The sequence below is a fragment of the Miniopterus natalensis genome, chromosome 4, assembly GCF_054644295.1.
Source record: "Miniopterus natalensis isolate mMinNat1 chromosome 4, mMinNat1.hap1, whole genome shotgun sequence".
Taxonomy (NCBI): domain Eukaryota; kingdom Metazoa; phylum Chordata; class Mammalia; order Chiroptera; family Miniopteridae; genus Miniopterus; species Miniopterus natalensis.
This window is the reverse complement of record NC_142084.1, coordinates 57,506,150-57,524,528: the sequence shown is the minus strand read 5'-3', so window position 1 is coordinate 57,524,528 and position 18,379 is coordinate 57,506,150. Positions and strand designations below refer to the sequence as shown.

Genomic DNA, 18,379 nt, shown 5'->3' with positions numbered 1-18,379 from the left:
CCTCTAGTTGCCAGCTATTGAAGAAAGTAATAATGAGAGGACTGGCAAAGGAGAAATTTAATTAGTATGTTTGCATTCCCTGTGCGACAAAGCAGAGTACAAATGGGAAGGATGGCTGGAACTGAGACAGCAAATTAAAAGCACATAAATACACATTATCTATTAGCTGTACTTTCACTCAGGAAACACAGAAAGACAAATCCCAGGAACAATTAAACGCTAACATTATTTAAAATAATGGAAACTAGACCTATTCCAGGAATTCGGATATTTTGCTAATTGTTTAATGGCCAATGTTTTATGATGCCAAAGAATAAAAATTCTCAGATTATGTCAGTGGTCTGTGACACATTCTGTAACATTTCTGCAGGCAGGACACTAAAACTTAGCATATGGGAAATTGGATAAGATTGGGTTTCTTTTTTGAAACTGTAAATTGTTGCTTTTCTTTCTAAAATGCAGTAGAACATTTCACTGTTCTTCCTTAGATGAAATTGGAACATCTTGCACCTCTTTAGATGAAATTCAATCATGTTGCTCTTCGTTATCAGGTGAATCTGCAATATTCTTATCTTCAGGCTCTTCTTTCTTTTTAGGCATAAAACACAATATTAACAAGCATAAAAGAACAAAAAAAGGAATCAACCAAAGTAGCATTAGGGAAAAGTTCTTTTTCTTTCCTTGCAATATTTCCTGAGGGGGTGGGCCACTATCAATACTACCTCCACTGCCGTTTTTCAGGCAGAAGGGAGGGTGCCACTTCTTGTCACAATGGCAGTGATGTCTGTTGTTGCAGACCCCATTCATATTGCAGATCCTACGTGAACAACCAGTTAGCAGATGGGACATATGGACACACTTCCTTTCAACACAGATATGTTGTTTACCACACTCTGTACCATCTTTCACATCACCAATGTCAGGTATGGTCATCCCCATGTGGTAGTCTGTACCCCAGCAGGTGATGCCATTGAAGCGAGTCCAATGCACAGTAGAATGATCTCTCAGATGGGGAATTTCTGTCACATTTTCACACTGAATCCTCCCACACAAGATATCTGAGATGTCACATTTTACATATGCAGCGTTCTTGATACCACAGTTACCAAAACGGTCACCTTGTGTGTTCATTTGCCTGTAGCAAATCTGATTTGCACTCTTGGCGCCTTTGCCAAAAATTTTCCTACACTGTTCTTCACGGTTATTGCATCTCTTTTCATAGCAGTGGCCACCGCCCTTGCATGGGTTCCCATTCTGCACATACACATCTTTCGGACAATGGTAGGATTTCCCATTGCACCACTCTGGGAGATCACATTCATTTTTCTGTCGTCTACAAAGTTTGCCTGTAGGCACAATGCGGCAGTTTTTGCAACAAAGCCCAAAAGCACAAGCAGCCCCACGTTTGAGAGTGCAGTTTGACGTACAGCATCGATCTTTCATACACAAACTTAAAGTGCCACAGTCACACTGTTCTCCTTCTTCAACCACACTGTTCCCACACCGTTTAAGTGTGAAGATGTTCTCTATATTTGATGAAATGTACATACAGTTTCGTTTTGCAATGGTGTTCATGAAGGCTGCATAACTGCAGTTGCTGAATGTACTTGCCGCTGCTTGTGATGGATACATTATGCAGTGTTTACGTTCACATACACAAGTTTTATCATCATGATGCATACCCAAATTATGACCAATCTCATGTGACACAATATATGCAAAAGTATGCAAATTATCAGTCATGAAACTTTCAACCCCGGTATTATGACGTAAGATACATACTGTTCCAACATAGGCTAAGCCAACAGTAATACCATAGTGTTTCTTTACAAAAGCATGTGCAACATCATGGGGTAAGCGATTATTAAAGCCAAGCATCTTCCATCTGGAAAATGCATCCAGGAGAGCACCGATGGTCTCTAAAGTAATGGGGTTTTTTTCTGTCCAGATCTCCATTCCCATTAAAACCACATCAATATCCAGTGGTTTCAAAAACTTATCTATTTCATTCACAATAATGAATACTACATACTGCACCGTTGAGGTGTTGCTTTCATAATGAAGATATCGATTGTGGTCCACCACCACTGCCAGTTCAAGAATCCGCTTGTGGGTCCACCAGCCTTCATATTCACTCTGCATCAAAGTGAAATTAATACTCTCTTGAAATTTCAATTGTTCTGCTATTTCTTCATCTGTCAGTCCACATCTCATGGGTGGAAACTGTGTCTCCTCACTGTCCATCTTGGATATGAAATGTTCAAATGTGGTAGAATGTCTTTTGGGCTCTATTTCATAAACAATGTCATTTGTCTGTAATATTCCTTGAAACCCCCCCAAACAGGTACTGAGGGTAACCAGGGATTCTGGGTCCCCCTCCACATAACCATGGTAGTAGCAGTCATTCTGGACAAATAGCTCGTCCTCAACAAGAGCCCCCTGGTCTGTGTAGGTGAACACTGGGAGCTGCTTGGACAAGAAAAGCTTGTTAACTTTCATGTGGACAATGTGCCTCTGGCCCCCAAAATGCAGGCTGTAAGTGAGCCAGCCTGGGGGCTGCATGCGGCTGGCATGCCTCTTGGGAATCACCACTTCTGCGGGACCATGGCGTTGGGAGTTCACAACCAGAGACCATTCATATGAGAACAGAAGCACCCACAGCCAAAGTGGCAGGAGAGTGTTCTTCACATGCACCAGGGCCTCAGTCACAGCCATTATGGAGCCACCATACACAGCCATTGGTAAGAGGAAAATGGGACGGGTGGCAAGCATCACCGTTCTGTCTTGTCCCTATGTGCTGGGGATGCAGCACTGACTTTGAATCTGTTCTCTGGCAGGATCAGACCATCAGAGCAGCACACTAAAAGAGAAAACAAAAAGAAGAGTAGAGACTGGGTCCTGGGTTATGAGCAGGCCAAGGTAGAGAAGAGAAAGGTAAGAGTAAAAATAGATTAGTGTTTGGCTCAAGACATGACTCAGAATATTGCACACATTTCACATAAGGAATTGTAAGGCAGCCCGACCAGTGTGGCTGAATTGGCTGAGCATCGTCCCATGCACCAAGAGGTCACTGGTTCAATTCCTGGTCAGGGCTTATGCAGACCCCATTCTCAGTAGGGGTTGTGCAGGAGGCAGCTGATACAGGTTTCTCTCTTATTGATGTTTCTATCTCTTTCTCCCTCTCCCTTCATCTATGTCTAAAAGTCATTATGAACGTATTTTAAAAACAGAAATTGTAAGGCAGTGTGAGACTGTGGATGTAACAAAAAACAGTGGTGATTTGTCATAGACTGACACTCATTGAACCTAGATGAATAACCCACAGTGATTAATGATACTGTTGTATAAATACATGAACATGTGTGAACATTTTCACAATACATATATAAAACAAAGGGTCTTAATGAAAAGGTGAACATATCTCATGTTTGAGAGGGAGTCTCTATTTATGCCTGTATTGCAATTGATTTGGTATAAGTATTAATGTATAGCTTTTCTTTTCAATTCTATTTTGTTTTTATTATTATTTTAAATTATTTTTATTTTTCAGTGACAGTTGACATACAATATTATTTTAGATTCAAAACTATGCCCCTGTGATTAGACCTTTATAACTTACTAAGTAATTATCCCAAGAAACATCATACCCATCTAACACCACACAGACCTATTACAATATTATTGACTCTATTCCCTATGCTGTACTTTACATCCTCATGGCTATTCTGTTACTACCAAGTTGAATGTCTTAATCCCTTCATCTGTTTTACTAAAGCCTCCAACCCTCCTCCTATCTGACTACCATCATAATGAGTTTGTTTCTGTTTCACCTGTTCCTTTATATTTATTTGTTTACTTATTTTGGAGTCAGTTGTTGATAGGTATGTATTAAGTGCCTTTCCATTCTTCATATTCTTAATCTTTCCTCCTCCTCTTCTTCAAGAAGACACTTGAACATTTCATGTAATACTGGTTCTGTGGTGATGATCTCTTTTAAATTTTCTTTTCCAGGAAGCTATTTACATATCTTTCAATGCTAAAGGATAGCTTTGCTGGGTAGAGTAATCTTGACTTTTAGTCACTAGAAATATTTCTTGCCAATCCTTTTGGCGTGCAAAGTTTCTGGTGAGCTGTCAGCTGACAGTCTTATGGGGGCTCATTTCTTGTCTCTTGCTGCTTTTAAGATTTTTTAAGTCTTCAACATTTTGCATTTGGATTATGATGTGTGTTGGTGTGGGCCTCTTTGGGTTCATCTTGTTTGGGACTCTCAGTGCCTCCTGGATCTTTATTCTATTCCCTTCACCAGGTTAGGGCAGCTTTATCCAACACCTGTGGGAGGGGAGAGCTGGCAGACCAGAGCTGGTGGGCAATAAAGAGGCAGTTTTCTTTGAAAATCAAGAGCACAGCATTTTCATTTGAAGCTACTCACCTGAGAGTTCAGTGAAGGAGGGCAGTGGAGACTGAAGGTGCCTGAGGAGAGGCTGGGGCAAGACAGAGGTGGCCAGAAGATGTGCATGTGGTCACACCCCAGCAAACTGAAATAGCCCTCTTTCCTGAGAGGCTATAACCCCTTCCAGAAGCCACAGCTCAGGTAAAGGGAAAAATCCTACCCTTGGTGGTACAGCCTACCACTGCCTCAGAAGCCCTGCCCACCACACCCTGCATCTTGACCTATGCCGAGACCAAGCCTAAGAGTTTGAATAGACTCAGTCACTGGTGTGGGGATGGGGCTGACTGCCCCACTAAACTGGGAACCTGTCTGTTGCTAGGCCTTCACAGGAGAGCTGATTGAAACACCAAGTTCACAGCTGATCCCGCTGGACTTTATATGAAGTACTATGCCCAGCCGAGGGCAGGGACATATTCTGGGACACTTTAGAGTAGCACCTCTGGGACAGGAAACACATCCATCACTTTCCTTGAAATCTGAAAGGTACCTGCTGTCACAGGAGACTCAGAGGTTTAGAGTCCTGATTAGGCCTGAATCCCTTTCAGAAACAGACTTTTGAGTGATTAAGATTGCCAGCTGGCTGGCAGGTGAAGGCAGGCACAGGCAGAGCCCAGAGAACATGGGGAAGTTTGCTGACCCATCCCTGGGTCCCCTGCTGCTAACAAACCAGCCTTAGAGTGCAACCTGGCCCCTCCCACGTGCAGCCAAGTCCTGAAAAGAAAGACACAAACTGTGCATTGCTTGAAGTCAAACAGGTTGCTGCGAGCCAAAGGAGAACAGTTTCTGAGAGTGGTTAGCACCTAAGTACCTCCTGGGGAGTCCAGAATTGGCAGACAGAATAGTCAGCCTCAGTCATCAGAAGAGCAGGCTCCAAAGGGAAGACCCAGGAGGCACTAAATGTTCCTGAGTTGAATGCTACTTTCCTTTCCCCCCTTTTTTTCTTCCCTATCTTTCTTGTTTATTTATTTGTAGTTATTTTAGTCTCTCTTTTTTCTATTATAGATCTAATTCTCCCCTTCCTTTTTTTTTTTTACCCTATTTATTCCTTCTTTCCTGGATTCTCTTTGATTTTCCTGTTCTTATTTTTTTGTCTCTCTGCTTTATCCACTATTTCCCCTTTCATAATTATTTTCTTCCTCTTTTCCTTTATACCATTTTCCTTCTACTATCCTTATGTCTATTTTCTTTCATCTCTGAACATTCATATTCTTTTTTCTTCCCCTATTTTCTCCTCATATTTCCTTTTCTTTTCCTTTCTTCTATTATTGTTCTCACTCCTTCCTAATTCTCTCTTCATTTGTATATGCTTTTGTTGTTATTGTAGGGGTCATGTGTATGTTTTTGTTTTGTTTCTCATTTTGTTTTTTTCTGACAGCACCTGCACAACAACTCACACAACGTGGTCAGAGCTGAGCCTCACAGTTAGCCAGCCTGAGAGGAGATTCCTCCCATGAGTGGGACAACAACCTTCAAGGCCCTATTAAAACAGGAGAGTCCAAATAATTCACACAAGGAAACTTCCTAGACCATACAGCTCAGGAGATTTAAGAGACTAGACCACTGGGTACCACAAATCACTTAATACATAAGGCCACCTCATGAGGACTGCAAAGCATAGCGATTTGATATAATACATAGACACAAATATAAAGGGGAAGCAAAAATGGGGAGTCAGAGAAAGAACCCCGTAATGAACGGAAAACAGGAAACTCCAGAAAGGGAGCCAAACAAAATGGAGGCAAGCAGTTTGTCATATATAGAGTTCAAAGTAATGGTTATGCCCTAGGAGCTTCGTGAGAATTTCAAGAAACTTAGAGGGGCTATAATAGCATGAACCATGGAATAGAAACCATAAATAAAAATCAGTTGGAAATGAAAAATAACATCTCTGACGTCAAGAATACATTGGAAGGGATCAAAAGTAGATTAAATGAGGAAGAAGACTGAATAAGTGACATGGATGACAAGTTAGGAAAATGCACCCGATTAGAGAAGCAAGAAGAAACAATTAAAAAGCAGGAGTATAGTTTAAGGGATATTTGGGACAACATGAATCATAACAACATCTGCATCACAGGGTTACAGAAGAAGCAGAGATTGAGCAAGGAATACAAAGAAATGATGACAGATAAATGATAAAAGAAATGATGACAGAAAACTTCCCTAACCTGGTTATAGAAAACGTCACACAAATTCAGGAAGCGTAGAGTTCCAATAAAGATGAATCCAAAGAGAACCGGTCAAAAACACATCATAATCAAAATGACAAACATTAAAGATGAAGAAAGAGTCTTAAAGGCAGCAATGGAGAGACCGAAATTGACCTACAAGGGAGTACCAATTAGAATGTCAGCTAATTCCTTAACAGAAACACTTCTGACGAGAAGGGATTGACAGGAAATACTTAAAGTAATGAAAAACAAGGACCTGAACCCAAGACGACTTTATCCAGCAAGGCTATCATTTAAATTCGAAAAGGAAATAAGAGCTTCCCAGATAGAAAAAAAGAAAAAAAAAAGAATTAAGGAGTACATTACCACCAAACCAGCACTGCTGGAAATGTTGAAGGGACAGCTTTAAGAAGAACATAAAACTGAGAGAGAGAAAACATAGATATAAAGAAAAAAAATGGCAGTAAATAACTACCTATCAATAATTACCTAAAGTAAATGGATTCAATGCTCTAATCCAAATACATAGAGTAGCTGAATGGATAAGAAAACATGACCCATATATATATGCTGCCTTCAGGTGAACTATCTTAGAAGAAAAGATTCGCGCAGTCAGAAAGTGGAGGGATGGAAAAGAATTTTCCATGCTAACAGAAACAAAAAAAGGTAGTGATAGGAATATTTATATGTCACAAAGTAGATATGTAAGCAAAGGACATAAAAAGAGACAAAAAAGGCAACTACATAATACTAAAGGTATCAATACAACAAGAAGATATAGCACTGCTAAATTTATATGCTCCAATACAGGAGCACCTAAATATATAAAAAAAAATTGAAGGACATTAAGGGAGAAATCAACAGCAAAACAGCCATAGTATGGGACTTTAACACCCCACTGACATCACTGGATAGTTTTTCCAGACTAAAAAATAAACAAGGAAACAGAGACCATAACAACACACTAGATCCCATGGATTTAATTGACATTTACTGCACATTCCACAACAAAGCTGTAGAATGTACACTCTTCTCAAGTGCACATGGAACATTCTCCAAGAGACCACATTTTAGAGCATGGAATAAGTTCTAGAGTTCAAGAAGACTGAATTCATATCAAGGAAATTCTTGGATCATAATGGCATGAAACTATAAATCAATTACCATAAAAACACTCAAAAATATTAAAACACATGGAGGCTAGATAGCATGTTATTAAACAATGAATGGGTTACCACTGAAATAAAAAAAGAAATAAATAACTTCCCGGAAACAAACATTAGCACTCAACAACTCAAAATCTGTGGGACACATCAAAGCAGTCATTAGAGGGCAGTTCATAGCACTACAGGCCTACCTCAAGAAAGAAGAAAAGTTGCTAATTAACTATCTAACATGACAACTTAAAGATTTAGAAAGAGAATACAAGAAAACCTAGAGTAAGTAGAAGGACGGAATTAATAAAGATCAGACAGGAAAGAAATGACATAGAGACTAACAAAACAATACAAAGGATCAATGAATCCAATAGCTGGTTCTGTGAAAAGATAAACAGGATTAATGAACCTTTAGCCAGACTCATCAAGAAACAAAGAGAGAGGAGGAAAATAAGTAAAATCAGAAAGGAATGAGGTGAAGTAACAACTGACACCAAAGAAATACACAGGATTTTAAGAAAATAAGCCAACAAGTTGGACAACTTGAACTAAATGGACAAATTCCCAGAAAAGTATCATCTTCCAAAACTGAATCAGGAAAAATCAGAAAACCTGAATACGCCAATAAGTACTGATGAAATTGAAACAGTAATGCAAAAACTCCCAGCAAACAAAAGCCCTGGTCCGAATGGCTTCACCGGGTAGTTTCATCAAACCATCAAAGATGAACTAAAACCAATCCTCCTCAAACTATTCCATAACATCCAAAGGGAAGGAACACTTCCAAACTCCTTTCACAACGCCAGCATTATCCTAAATCCAAAACCAGTTAAAGACACTACAAAGAAACAAAAATAGAGCGCAATATTTCTAATGAACAAAGGTGCTAAAATCCTCAATAAAATATTAGCAAATTCGATCCAGCAATATGTCAAAAAGGTCATACACTATGACCAAGTGGGATTTATTCCAAGGATGCAAGGTTGGTACAATATTGGCAAATCACTAAATGTGATGCATCACACAAACTACTGGAAAGATAAAAATCACACAAGCATGTCAATGGACACAGAAAAATTTCCACAAATTCCAACACCGATATCTCTTAAAACCTCTCAGCAAAGTGGGAATTCCAAGTGAGAGATCATACATCCACATAATAAAGGCCACATATTCCAAACCTCTAGCTAACTTCATACTCAATGAGCAATAACTAGAAGCCTTCTAAGAACAGAAACAAGACAGGGATGTCCACTTTCAGCACTCTTATTCAACATAATACTGTAAGCCTTAGCCACAGCAATCAGAGAAGTGGAAAAATAAAGGCATCCAAACTGGAAAGGAGGAAGCAAAACTGACATAATTTGCAGATGACATGACATTGTACATAGAAAATCCTAAGATTTCCACTAGAAAAAACTGGATTTAATAAACAAATTCATTCAGGAATGTAGTAGGATGAAAATTAACACCAAGAAATCAATGGTATTTTTATGCACCAATAATGATCTCAGAGGAAGAGAAACTAAAGGCACAATCCCAGTTACCATTGCAACAAAAAAAATTAAGACACCTTAGAATAAATATAAGCAAGGGGGAACATATTTGCCAATGATACATCTGTTAAGGAGTTAAATTCCAAAATACATAAAGTACTCATAGAACTCAACACAAGGAAGACAAAGAATGTAATTAAAAACTGGGAATGAGACCTGAATAGACACTTCTCTAAAGAGGACATACAGCCTTAGCTGGTTGGGCTCAGTGGTTAGAGCATTGGCCCATAGACTGAAGGGTCCCCATTTTGATTCTGGCCAAGGACACATACCTTGGTTGCAGGCTCAATACCCAGCCCTGGTGATCAGGGCAAGTGCTGGAGAGAAACAATCCATGTGTCTCTCACATCGATGTCTCTCTCTTTCTCTCTCTCTCTCTGACTGTGTCTGAAAAGCAATGGAAAAAATATCCTTGGGTGTGGGTTAAAACAATAAAATAAAAATAAACAGGACATACAAATGGCCAAGAGACATATGAAGAAAAGATCAAGGCCACTAATCCTTAGAGAGATGCAAATTAGAATGACAGTGAAGTATCACCTGGCAGAATGGTATCATCAATAAATCAACAAACTACAAGTGCTGGCGAGGATGTGGAGAGAAAAACTCTATTGTGCTGCTTGTGGGAATGCACTCTAGTACAAACACTATGGAAAACTGTGGAGTTTCCTCAAAAAATTAAAAACGAAACTGCCATTTGACCCAGTGATCCCACTTCTAAGAATATATCATAAGAAGCCAGAGAAACCAATCAGAAAGAATATACACACCCCTATGAGCACAGAAGTGCTGTTTACAATGGCTAAGATCTGGAAACAGCCCAATTGCCCATCAGTAGATGAATAGATAAAAAAGGTGTGGACATTGACACCATAAAATACTATGCAGCTGTAGAAAAGAAGGATCTCTTACCCTTTGAGACAGCATGGAGGAACGTGGAGAGTAGTATGCTAAGTGAAATAAGCCAGGCAGAGAAAGACAAGTATCATATGATCTCACGTATATGTGGAACCTAATGAACAAAATAAAATCATGAGTGAAATAGATCCAGGGACACTGAGGCATGCAACACTGTGAAGTATTTCAGGGGGAAGCGGAGGGTGGGTGGGGGAAAAGGTTAAATGAAAAACATATGTATATATGCATAACCCATGAACATGGACAATAGTGTGGTGAAGGCTTGGGGAGGGGTCGGAGCTGGGCGGAGGAAGTCAGTGAGTGAAAAAAGGGGACATCTGCAATACTTTCAACAATAAAGAAAAATTTTTTAAATGTACAAATGAATCTAGTGGCAAGTGTTATTTTCTGTCTTTCCAGATTTTGAGGAAATTCTGTCTATCATGTCCACAAGGTGTTCCAAGCAGTGGTGTGAAAAAAGTTAAAAGCTTCTGATGTCAGACTCCCTTCTGTGTCCTCTATAATACTAAGATAATGATCTGTCAGTTGAGATCTGTCATAAAATGTAACAACACCTCAGAGATAGTCATGAGTTATTAACAAGTAGATGTAACTATTGCTCATAGGGCTGGGGATCAAGGGAAGAAATGGGATTATTGGAATGTACGACATTGGAATAAGTCCCATGGATCTAAGACTAGAATTCCTGAGGAGAAGGTTGGCCAACCTGGTACTGAAACCTCAGGGAGTTGGTGGAGGACTGAAAGATCTCTTTGAAGACTCTAAACCTGAGGGAAACTTGCTTGGTAGCTGAGCCAGTATCACTGAGCCTGATAGTACTCTTCGTTATGATAGTTACTAAAAAATATGTAATATGTGTAAAATTTTAATTATAACGTTATATACCGAGGCGGGGCAAAAGTAGGCTTACTATCAAGTGTATGGGAAAGAAAACAAAAATAAATAATAAAAGAATAAACTATGTTTCGCATCCTCACTACTTTAAACCCACTTTTGCCCTCCTCTGTATTATATATAGAGATAATGTGCAGTCTGAAAGTTACTATCTTTGCCCAGCGGGCATGGCTCAGTGGTTGAGCATAGACCTAGGATCCAGAAATTTGTGGTTGGATTCTCGATCAGGGCACAGGGCCATTTTGTGGGCTCGATCCCCACCCAGGGGCATGCTGGAGGCAGCCGATCAATGCATCTTTCTTATCATGAATGTTTCTATCTCTCTCTCCCTCTCCCTTCCTCTCTCTGAAATCAATAATAATAAAAAAGTTACTATCTTTGTAAAGGCTAGAGCTGTTAATGAGGCAAGACTGATTTGAATAGTAATCTAAACACTTCCTAGGTTTCCAGTCCCCCTCAAGTTGCCAGTTATTGAAGAAACTAGTAATGAGAGGACTGGCAAAGGAGAAATTTAATTTGTATGTTTGCATTTCCTGTGTGACAAAGCAGAGTACAAATGGCAAGGATGGTTAAAATTGAAACAGCAAATTAAAAGCACACAAATACACATTATCCATTAGCTGGACCTTCGCTCAGGAAACACAGAGACAAATTCCATGAACAATTAAACACTAACATAATTTAAAATAATGGAAAGTATACCTCATTTAAACCCAAATATGTCTTTATTCCATACAGGTACATATCCATTGAATTAGGCCAAAGGGGAAAACAAAACAAAACACAGAACAGTGGTGACTGAACTAATTTCAAATTTCTGATGACAGATCTGAAACAGGCACTCAACATCACTAGACATTGCCCCATTTTCCTGATTAATTCATTTTCCACTCTCAGATGATTATTTCACACGTTCTTCCCCCCAGATCTCGCCCTCCCTCTCCATGTATCCGATACTCTCAGCTGAGAACTTCCCCATGGAACTGGAAGAGAAATTAGATTAAAGTAGATGAGAGTTGTGTCATCTTTTCACCATTTCTACTGGAAACTTTTTGAATGAAAGAGGTGTACTTGAGGCAATCGACTTCATTTGAGCTCTGGTTTCTATCCCCATGATGTCTTATCAAGGACTTTATTTCTGGAATCACCCCCCTCTATCCTGAATCAATTTATTCTCCTTCATTGGATTCTGCCAAATGCCCAAATCTTCCTTGACTGCATCTACCCACAGGGCATTAACAATCTAGCTGCTCAGGGCAGAAGTCTGGATTTCTTTCTTTCCATTATCCTTTACACCTAATTCATCAGCGAGTCCCATGTTCCACAGAGTTGACTTCAAGATACATTCTGAATCTGACTTCATTTCACCATCTCCAATGTTATGGTCCTATTTCAAACATCTGCCATTTCTAGTGTGAACTATGGCTACAGGATCCCATGAGGTCTTTCTGTCTCCACTCTTGCCTCCTGCAGTCCATTTGCCATAATAGCCTCAGGCTACTCTTTAGAATAGCTTAGTAATTTGGGTAATCATAAGAATAATTCAGATCATATCTCTCCACCACTACTAACTCTCCAATAGGCTCCAATTATACAAATAAATAAATAAATAAATAAATAAATAAATAAATAAATAAGAAACAAAAACTTACAAAACAAAGCAAAACCCCCACAACTTTGTATTGCAGTGCAGGGACTTAGCCTTGGCCAGTTCTCCAATCCGGCCTCCACTAACCCTTTCACTAGTCAGCTAACCCCACTAACCTTCTTCCTGCCCCTCTAATATGCCATTGCAAGGACTTTGCATTTTTCCTTCTTTTGCTCATTATTCACATTTGATAGCTAATGTCACCTGTTCAAAGAAGTCTCTCATTCTTATTATTGTATTCTGTCATCTGCAGATGACTTTATACCTCTCAACATTCTTTTATTTGTACTGCTTCCCCTTGCTCACCACACACACATGTAGCACAGATACCTACGTAAGTTCCTTAAATCATAAGTTCATGAGATCTCCTCACCCCTCTATCTTTCCCGCTCTGTCACTTCTTCACTGCTGAATCACGGGCACCTAAATAATATTTGATTTTGACACCCATTGCTTATGACCACAGGATTGGGGGAATATTAGAGTGTTAATGTATTTACTTTGAGTGTAGACTGGGTAAAGAAGGAGAAGAGAAAAATAAAGAGGGTGATGGAAAGTAAAAATATGGAAGGGTCCATAGACAGAAGACTTCACAGAGAATCTAAAATTATTGCAGTGGAAATACGAGAGTGAGTTGGAAGGATAGGACATTATTGACTTTTAAACCAAGATTTTAGTGGAGTGTAATCATTGATGATGGCCATAGGGGCAGGCATCTTAGATGAGGGTAGGATAAAATGTAACACTAATGAGGCCAAGAACCAAGAGATTATCTACATGTACTTTAATGTCACTGAGAATTAATACTGGCAGTGTGGTGGATAGGGAGACAGCAGAAAAAATATTGAAATTATAAATCAAGGAGGGAGTGACTAAGAGGTATGTCAATGAAAAGTGAAAAGAATGGTTAAGAGATGGTAAAATCTGAAGACACATAGAGGAATGGGCGTTGAAGGAGAAAGTAGGGAAGGCAGTCTGGAAGCATCTATGAGATACAAGGGGGTCTCCTAACCCAATCCTAGGTCTCGAGCTGTTTGGGTTGTTGGGGGAGAAACCTCTACACCTGGGATGCTGTAGGTGAAATGGTGTTGGATCAATTCAGTTTCAGCTAGAGCAAGAAGGTGCAAGGGACTTTTAGAGGATGCATTTTGGGAATGTATGTGGGGTTGGGGAACTTGAGGAAACATCCTGAATCACAGAGGGTGCAGTGGAAGAGCTGGGGAAGCAAGGATGAAAGGTTAAGGGTAGTGCAGAGGAGAATGAGGATGTGTGAATGTGGGATCATATGATTAGGCCTGAATTCCACTGGGCCCTGAGGTACAGAGAATGTGAGGATGGTGCATTTGGCCCTGGTTCTGGAGCGCTCAGCAACTGAAGGTAAGCCTATCTGATCTGAGGACATAGTATTTTCAATACATCTAAGTTGAAATCAAAATAACTGTCACCAGGATGTTGTTTTCTACAGTTTTACTTGCATTTCCGTTGGTATAGGGTGAGGGAGTTAATGGAGCCTGGCCAGGGCATCAGGAAGGCTGAGGCAAGTCAACATGAAAGAAGTGAGTGACAGAGTAGGGCGATTGCATTGGGATCTTGGAGCACCAACATCAACAAGACTAAAATGCACAAAAGGAGCAGGAACAGGAAAATCAGAGTGAGTTTTCTAATAATAATAGGGGTTAGTATTTATTGGGAAGTTACTCTGGAGAAGTATTTTACTGTATTATTTCTTTTACTCTTCACACAAGCTCCTCAACTAGATATTTAACAACATTTTACCAGGTTTGAAAACTGAAGTATAGAATGGTGAAAATTGGTAAGGGGCACCCAAAAAAAGGGGGGAACAAACGAAAAGCAAAAATAAGAAGTAATGTAAAGTAGAAATAGTCTAAGAATTAGGATATTTTGCTAATTGTTTAATGGCCAATGTTTTATGATCCCAAAGAACAAAAAGTCACAGATTATGTCAGTGGTCTGTGACACATTGTGTAACATTTCTACAGCCAGGAGGCTAAAACTTAGTATATGGGAAATTGGATATGATTGGGTTTTCTTTTTGAAATTGTAAATTGTTGCTTTTCTTTCTAAAATGCAGAAGAACATTTCACTGCTCTTCCTTAAGATGAAATTGGAACATCTTGTTGTTCCAAAGATGGACTCTCCACATCTTCCTCCTCTCCCTCATGTGAAGGAGGCACACTCTGCTCTTCACTCTCATCTGCTTCATTCCATGCCATGCAACACAAAAGGAACAGGCATAATGAAAGAACAAAAGGAATCAAGCAAAGTAGTAGCAGGTAATCCTCCCCTGTTTCTGTTCCTTGTGGTTTTCTCCCAGGGGGTGGGCCACTATCAATACTACCTCCACTGCCTTCTTCCAGGCAGAAGGGAGGGTCCCACTCATAGTGGCAATGGCAGTGGTCTCTGTTGTTGCAGACCCCATTCATATTGCAGGTCTTAGGTAAACAATTTGTTAACAGAAATGACAGATTGACACACTTCCTTTCTACACAGATATGTTCTGTACCACACTCTGTACCATCTTTCACATCACCAATGTCAGGTATGGTCATCCCCAAGTGGTAGTCTGTACCCCAGCAGGTGATGCCATTGAAGCGAGTCCAATGCACAGTAGAATGATCTCTCAGATGGGGAATTTCTGTCACATTTTCACACTGAATCCTCCCACACAAGATATCTGAGATGTCACATTTTACATATGCAGCGTTCTTGATACCACAGTTACCAAAACGGTCACCTTGTGTGTTCATTTGCCTGTAGCAAATCTGATTTGCACTCTTGGCGTCTTTGCCAAAAATTTTCCTACACTGTTCTTCACGGTTATTGCATCTCTTTTCATAGCAGTGGCCACCGCCCTTGCATGGGTTCCCATTCTGCACATACACATCTTCTGGACAGTGGTAGGATGTCCCATTGCACCACTCTGGGAGATCACATTCATTTTCCTCTGGTCTACAAACTTCGCCTGTTGGCACAATCTGGCAGTCTTTGCAACAACGTCCAAATGCACAGGCAGCCCCATGTCTGAGAGTGCAGTTAGACGCACAGCATGGATCTTTCATACACGAACTTAAAGTGCCACAGTCACACTCTTCTCCTTCTTCAACCACACTGTTCCCACACTTTGTAAATTTGAAGATGTTTCCTGTATTTGATGAAATGTACATACAGTTTCGTCTTGCAATGGTGTTCATGAAGGCTGCATAACTGCAGTTGCTGAACCTAGTTGCACTTCCTTTTGCAGGATACATTATGCAGCGGTTATGTCCACATGTACAAGTCTTGTCATCATGCTGCATACCCAAATTGTGACCAATCTCATGTGACACAATATATGCAAAACTATGAAAATTATCATCCATGAAACTATCAACCCCACAATTACTACGAAAGTGACATACTGTTCCAACATAGGCTAAGCCAACAGTAATACCATAGTGTTTCTTTACAAAAGCATGTGCAACATCATGGGGTAAGCGATTATTAAAGCCAAGTATCTTCCATGTGGCAAATGCATCCAGGAGATCAGTTATAGTATCTATTGTAATGGGGTTTTTTTCAGTCCAGACCTCAATTCCCACTAAAACCACATCAACATCCAGTGAATCCAAAAAGTTATCTATTTCATTGACAACAAGGAATACTACATACTGCACCACTGAGGTGTTACTTTGGTCATGAAGATATCGATTGTGGTCCACCACCACTGCCAGTTCAAGAATCCGTTTGTGGGTCCACCAGCCTTCATATTCACTCTGCATCAAAGTGAAATTAACACTCTCTCGAAATTTCAATTGTTGTGCTATTTCTTCATCTGTGAGTCCACATCTCATGGGTGGAAACTGTGTCTCTTTTCGGTTCATCTTATATAATAGATGCTCAAATGTCTTAGAATGTCTTTTGGGCTCTATTTCATAAACAATATCATTTGTTTGTAATAATCCTTGAAACCCTCCCAAACAGGTACTAAGGGCAACTTGGGATTCTGGGTCCCCTTCCACATAACCATGGTAGTAGCAGTCATTCTGGACAAAAGGCTGGTCCTCAAGGAGAGCCCCCTGGTCTGTGTAGGTGAACAGTGGGAGTTTCTTGGACAAGAAAAGCTTGTTAACTTTCATGTGGACAATGTGCCTCTGGCCCCCAAAATGCAGGCTGTAAGTGAGCCAGCCTGGGGGCTGCATGCTGCTGGCATGCCTCAGGGGAATCACCACTTCTGCGGGATCATGGGCGTTCACAACCAAAGGCCATTCATATAGGAATAGAAGCACCCACAGCCAAAGTGGCAGGAGAGTGTTCTTCACATGTACCAAGGCCTCACTCACAGCCATTATGGAGCCACCATACACAGCCATTGGTGAGAGGAAAATGGGACGGGTGGCTAGCATCACTGTTCTGTCTTGTCCCTATGCACTGGGTATTCAGCATTGACTTTGAATCTGTTCTCTGGCAGGGTCATCAGAGCAGCACACTAAAAGAGAAAACAAAAAGAAGAGTAGAGACTGGGCAGGGGTCATGAGCAGGCCAAGGTAGAGGGGGAAGAGAAAGATAAGAGTAAAAATAGACTAGTGTTTGGCTCAAGGCATGACTCAGAATATTGCATGCATTTTCCCATAAGGAATTGGAAAGCAACCCGACCAGTGTGGCTGAATTGGCCGAGCATCGTCCCATGCACCAAGAGGTCACTTGTTCAATTCCTGGTCAGGGCACATGGGGACCCCATCCCCAGTAGGGGTTTTGCAGGTGAATACATGTTTCTCTCTTATCTCTTTCTCCCTCTCCATCTCTGTCTAAAAGTCATTATAAACATATCTAAACAAAAGAAATTGTAAGGCAGTGTGAGACTGTGGGTGTACCAAAACACGGTGGTGATTTGTCATACACTGACTCTCATTGAACCTAGATGAATAACCCACAGTGATTAATGAAATTGTTGTGTAAATACATGAACATGTGTGAACCTTTTCACAATATATATATAAAACAAAGGGAAAGGTGAAAATATCTCATGTTTGAGAGGGAGTCTCTATTTATGCCTGTTTTGCTATTGATTTGGAATAAGTATTAATGTATAGCTTTTCTTTTCAATTCTATTTTGTTTTTATTATTATTTTAAATTATTTTTATTTTTCAATGACAGTTGACATACAGTATTATGTTCGATTCAGGACTATACCCCAGTGATTAGACCTTTATAACTGACCAAGTGATTCTCCTGAGAAACCTCATACCCATCTAGCACCACACAGACTTATTACAATATTATTGACTCTATTCCCTATGCTGTACTTTACATCCTCATGGCTATTCTGTTACTACCAATTTGAACTTTTTAATCCCTTCACCTGTTTTACTAAAGCCTCCAACCCTCCTCCCATCTGACGACCATCATAATGAGTTTGTTTCTGTTTCACCTGTTCCTTTATATTCATTTATTTACTTATTTTGGAGTCAGATGTTGATAAGTATGTATTAAGTGCCTTTCGATTGTTCATATTCTTAATCTTTCTTCTTCCTCTTCTTCAAGAAGACACTTGAACATTTCATGTAATACTGGTTCTGTGGTGATG

At 40.0% G+C, this 18,379-nt stretch overlaps 2 protein-coding genes across 2 annotated transcripts; both read right to left on the bottom strand.

Annotated features, from left to right (window-relative positions):
• Positions 1-525: 525 nt before the first annotated feature.
• Positions 526-2,739, bottom strand: LOC107527463 (disintegrin and metalloproteinase domain-containing protein 20-like). Its single transcript, XM_016200248.2, has one exon. The coding sequence runs from the start codon at positions 2,737-2,739 to the stop codon at positions 526-528; it is 2,214 nt and encodes a 737-aa protein (XP_016055734.2).
• Positions 2,740-14,908: 12,169 nt separating this feature from the next.
• LOC107527464 (disintegrin and metalloproteinase domain-containing protein 20-like) lies at positions 14,909-17,164 on the bottom strand. Its single transcript, XM_016200249.2, has one exon. It carries the CDS (start codon positions 17,162-17,164, stop codon positions 14,909-14,911), a length of 2,256 nt encoding a protein of 751 aa, XP_016055735.2.
• Positions 17,165-18,379: the final 1,215 nt, after the last annotated feature.

Excerpts from the sequence above, each read along its gene's own strand:
- LOC107527463 (XM_016200248.2), bottom strand. The coding sequence starts at position 2,739 with ATGGCTGTGTATGGTGGCTCCATAATGGCTGTGACTGAGGCCCTGGTG.
- LOC107527464 (XM_016200249.2), bottom strand. The coding sequence starts at position 17,164 with ATGGCTGTGTATGGTGGCTCCATAATGGCTGTGAGTGAGGCCTTGGTA.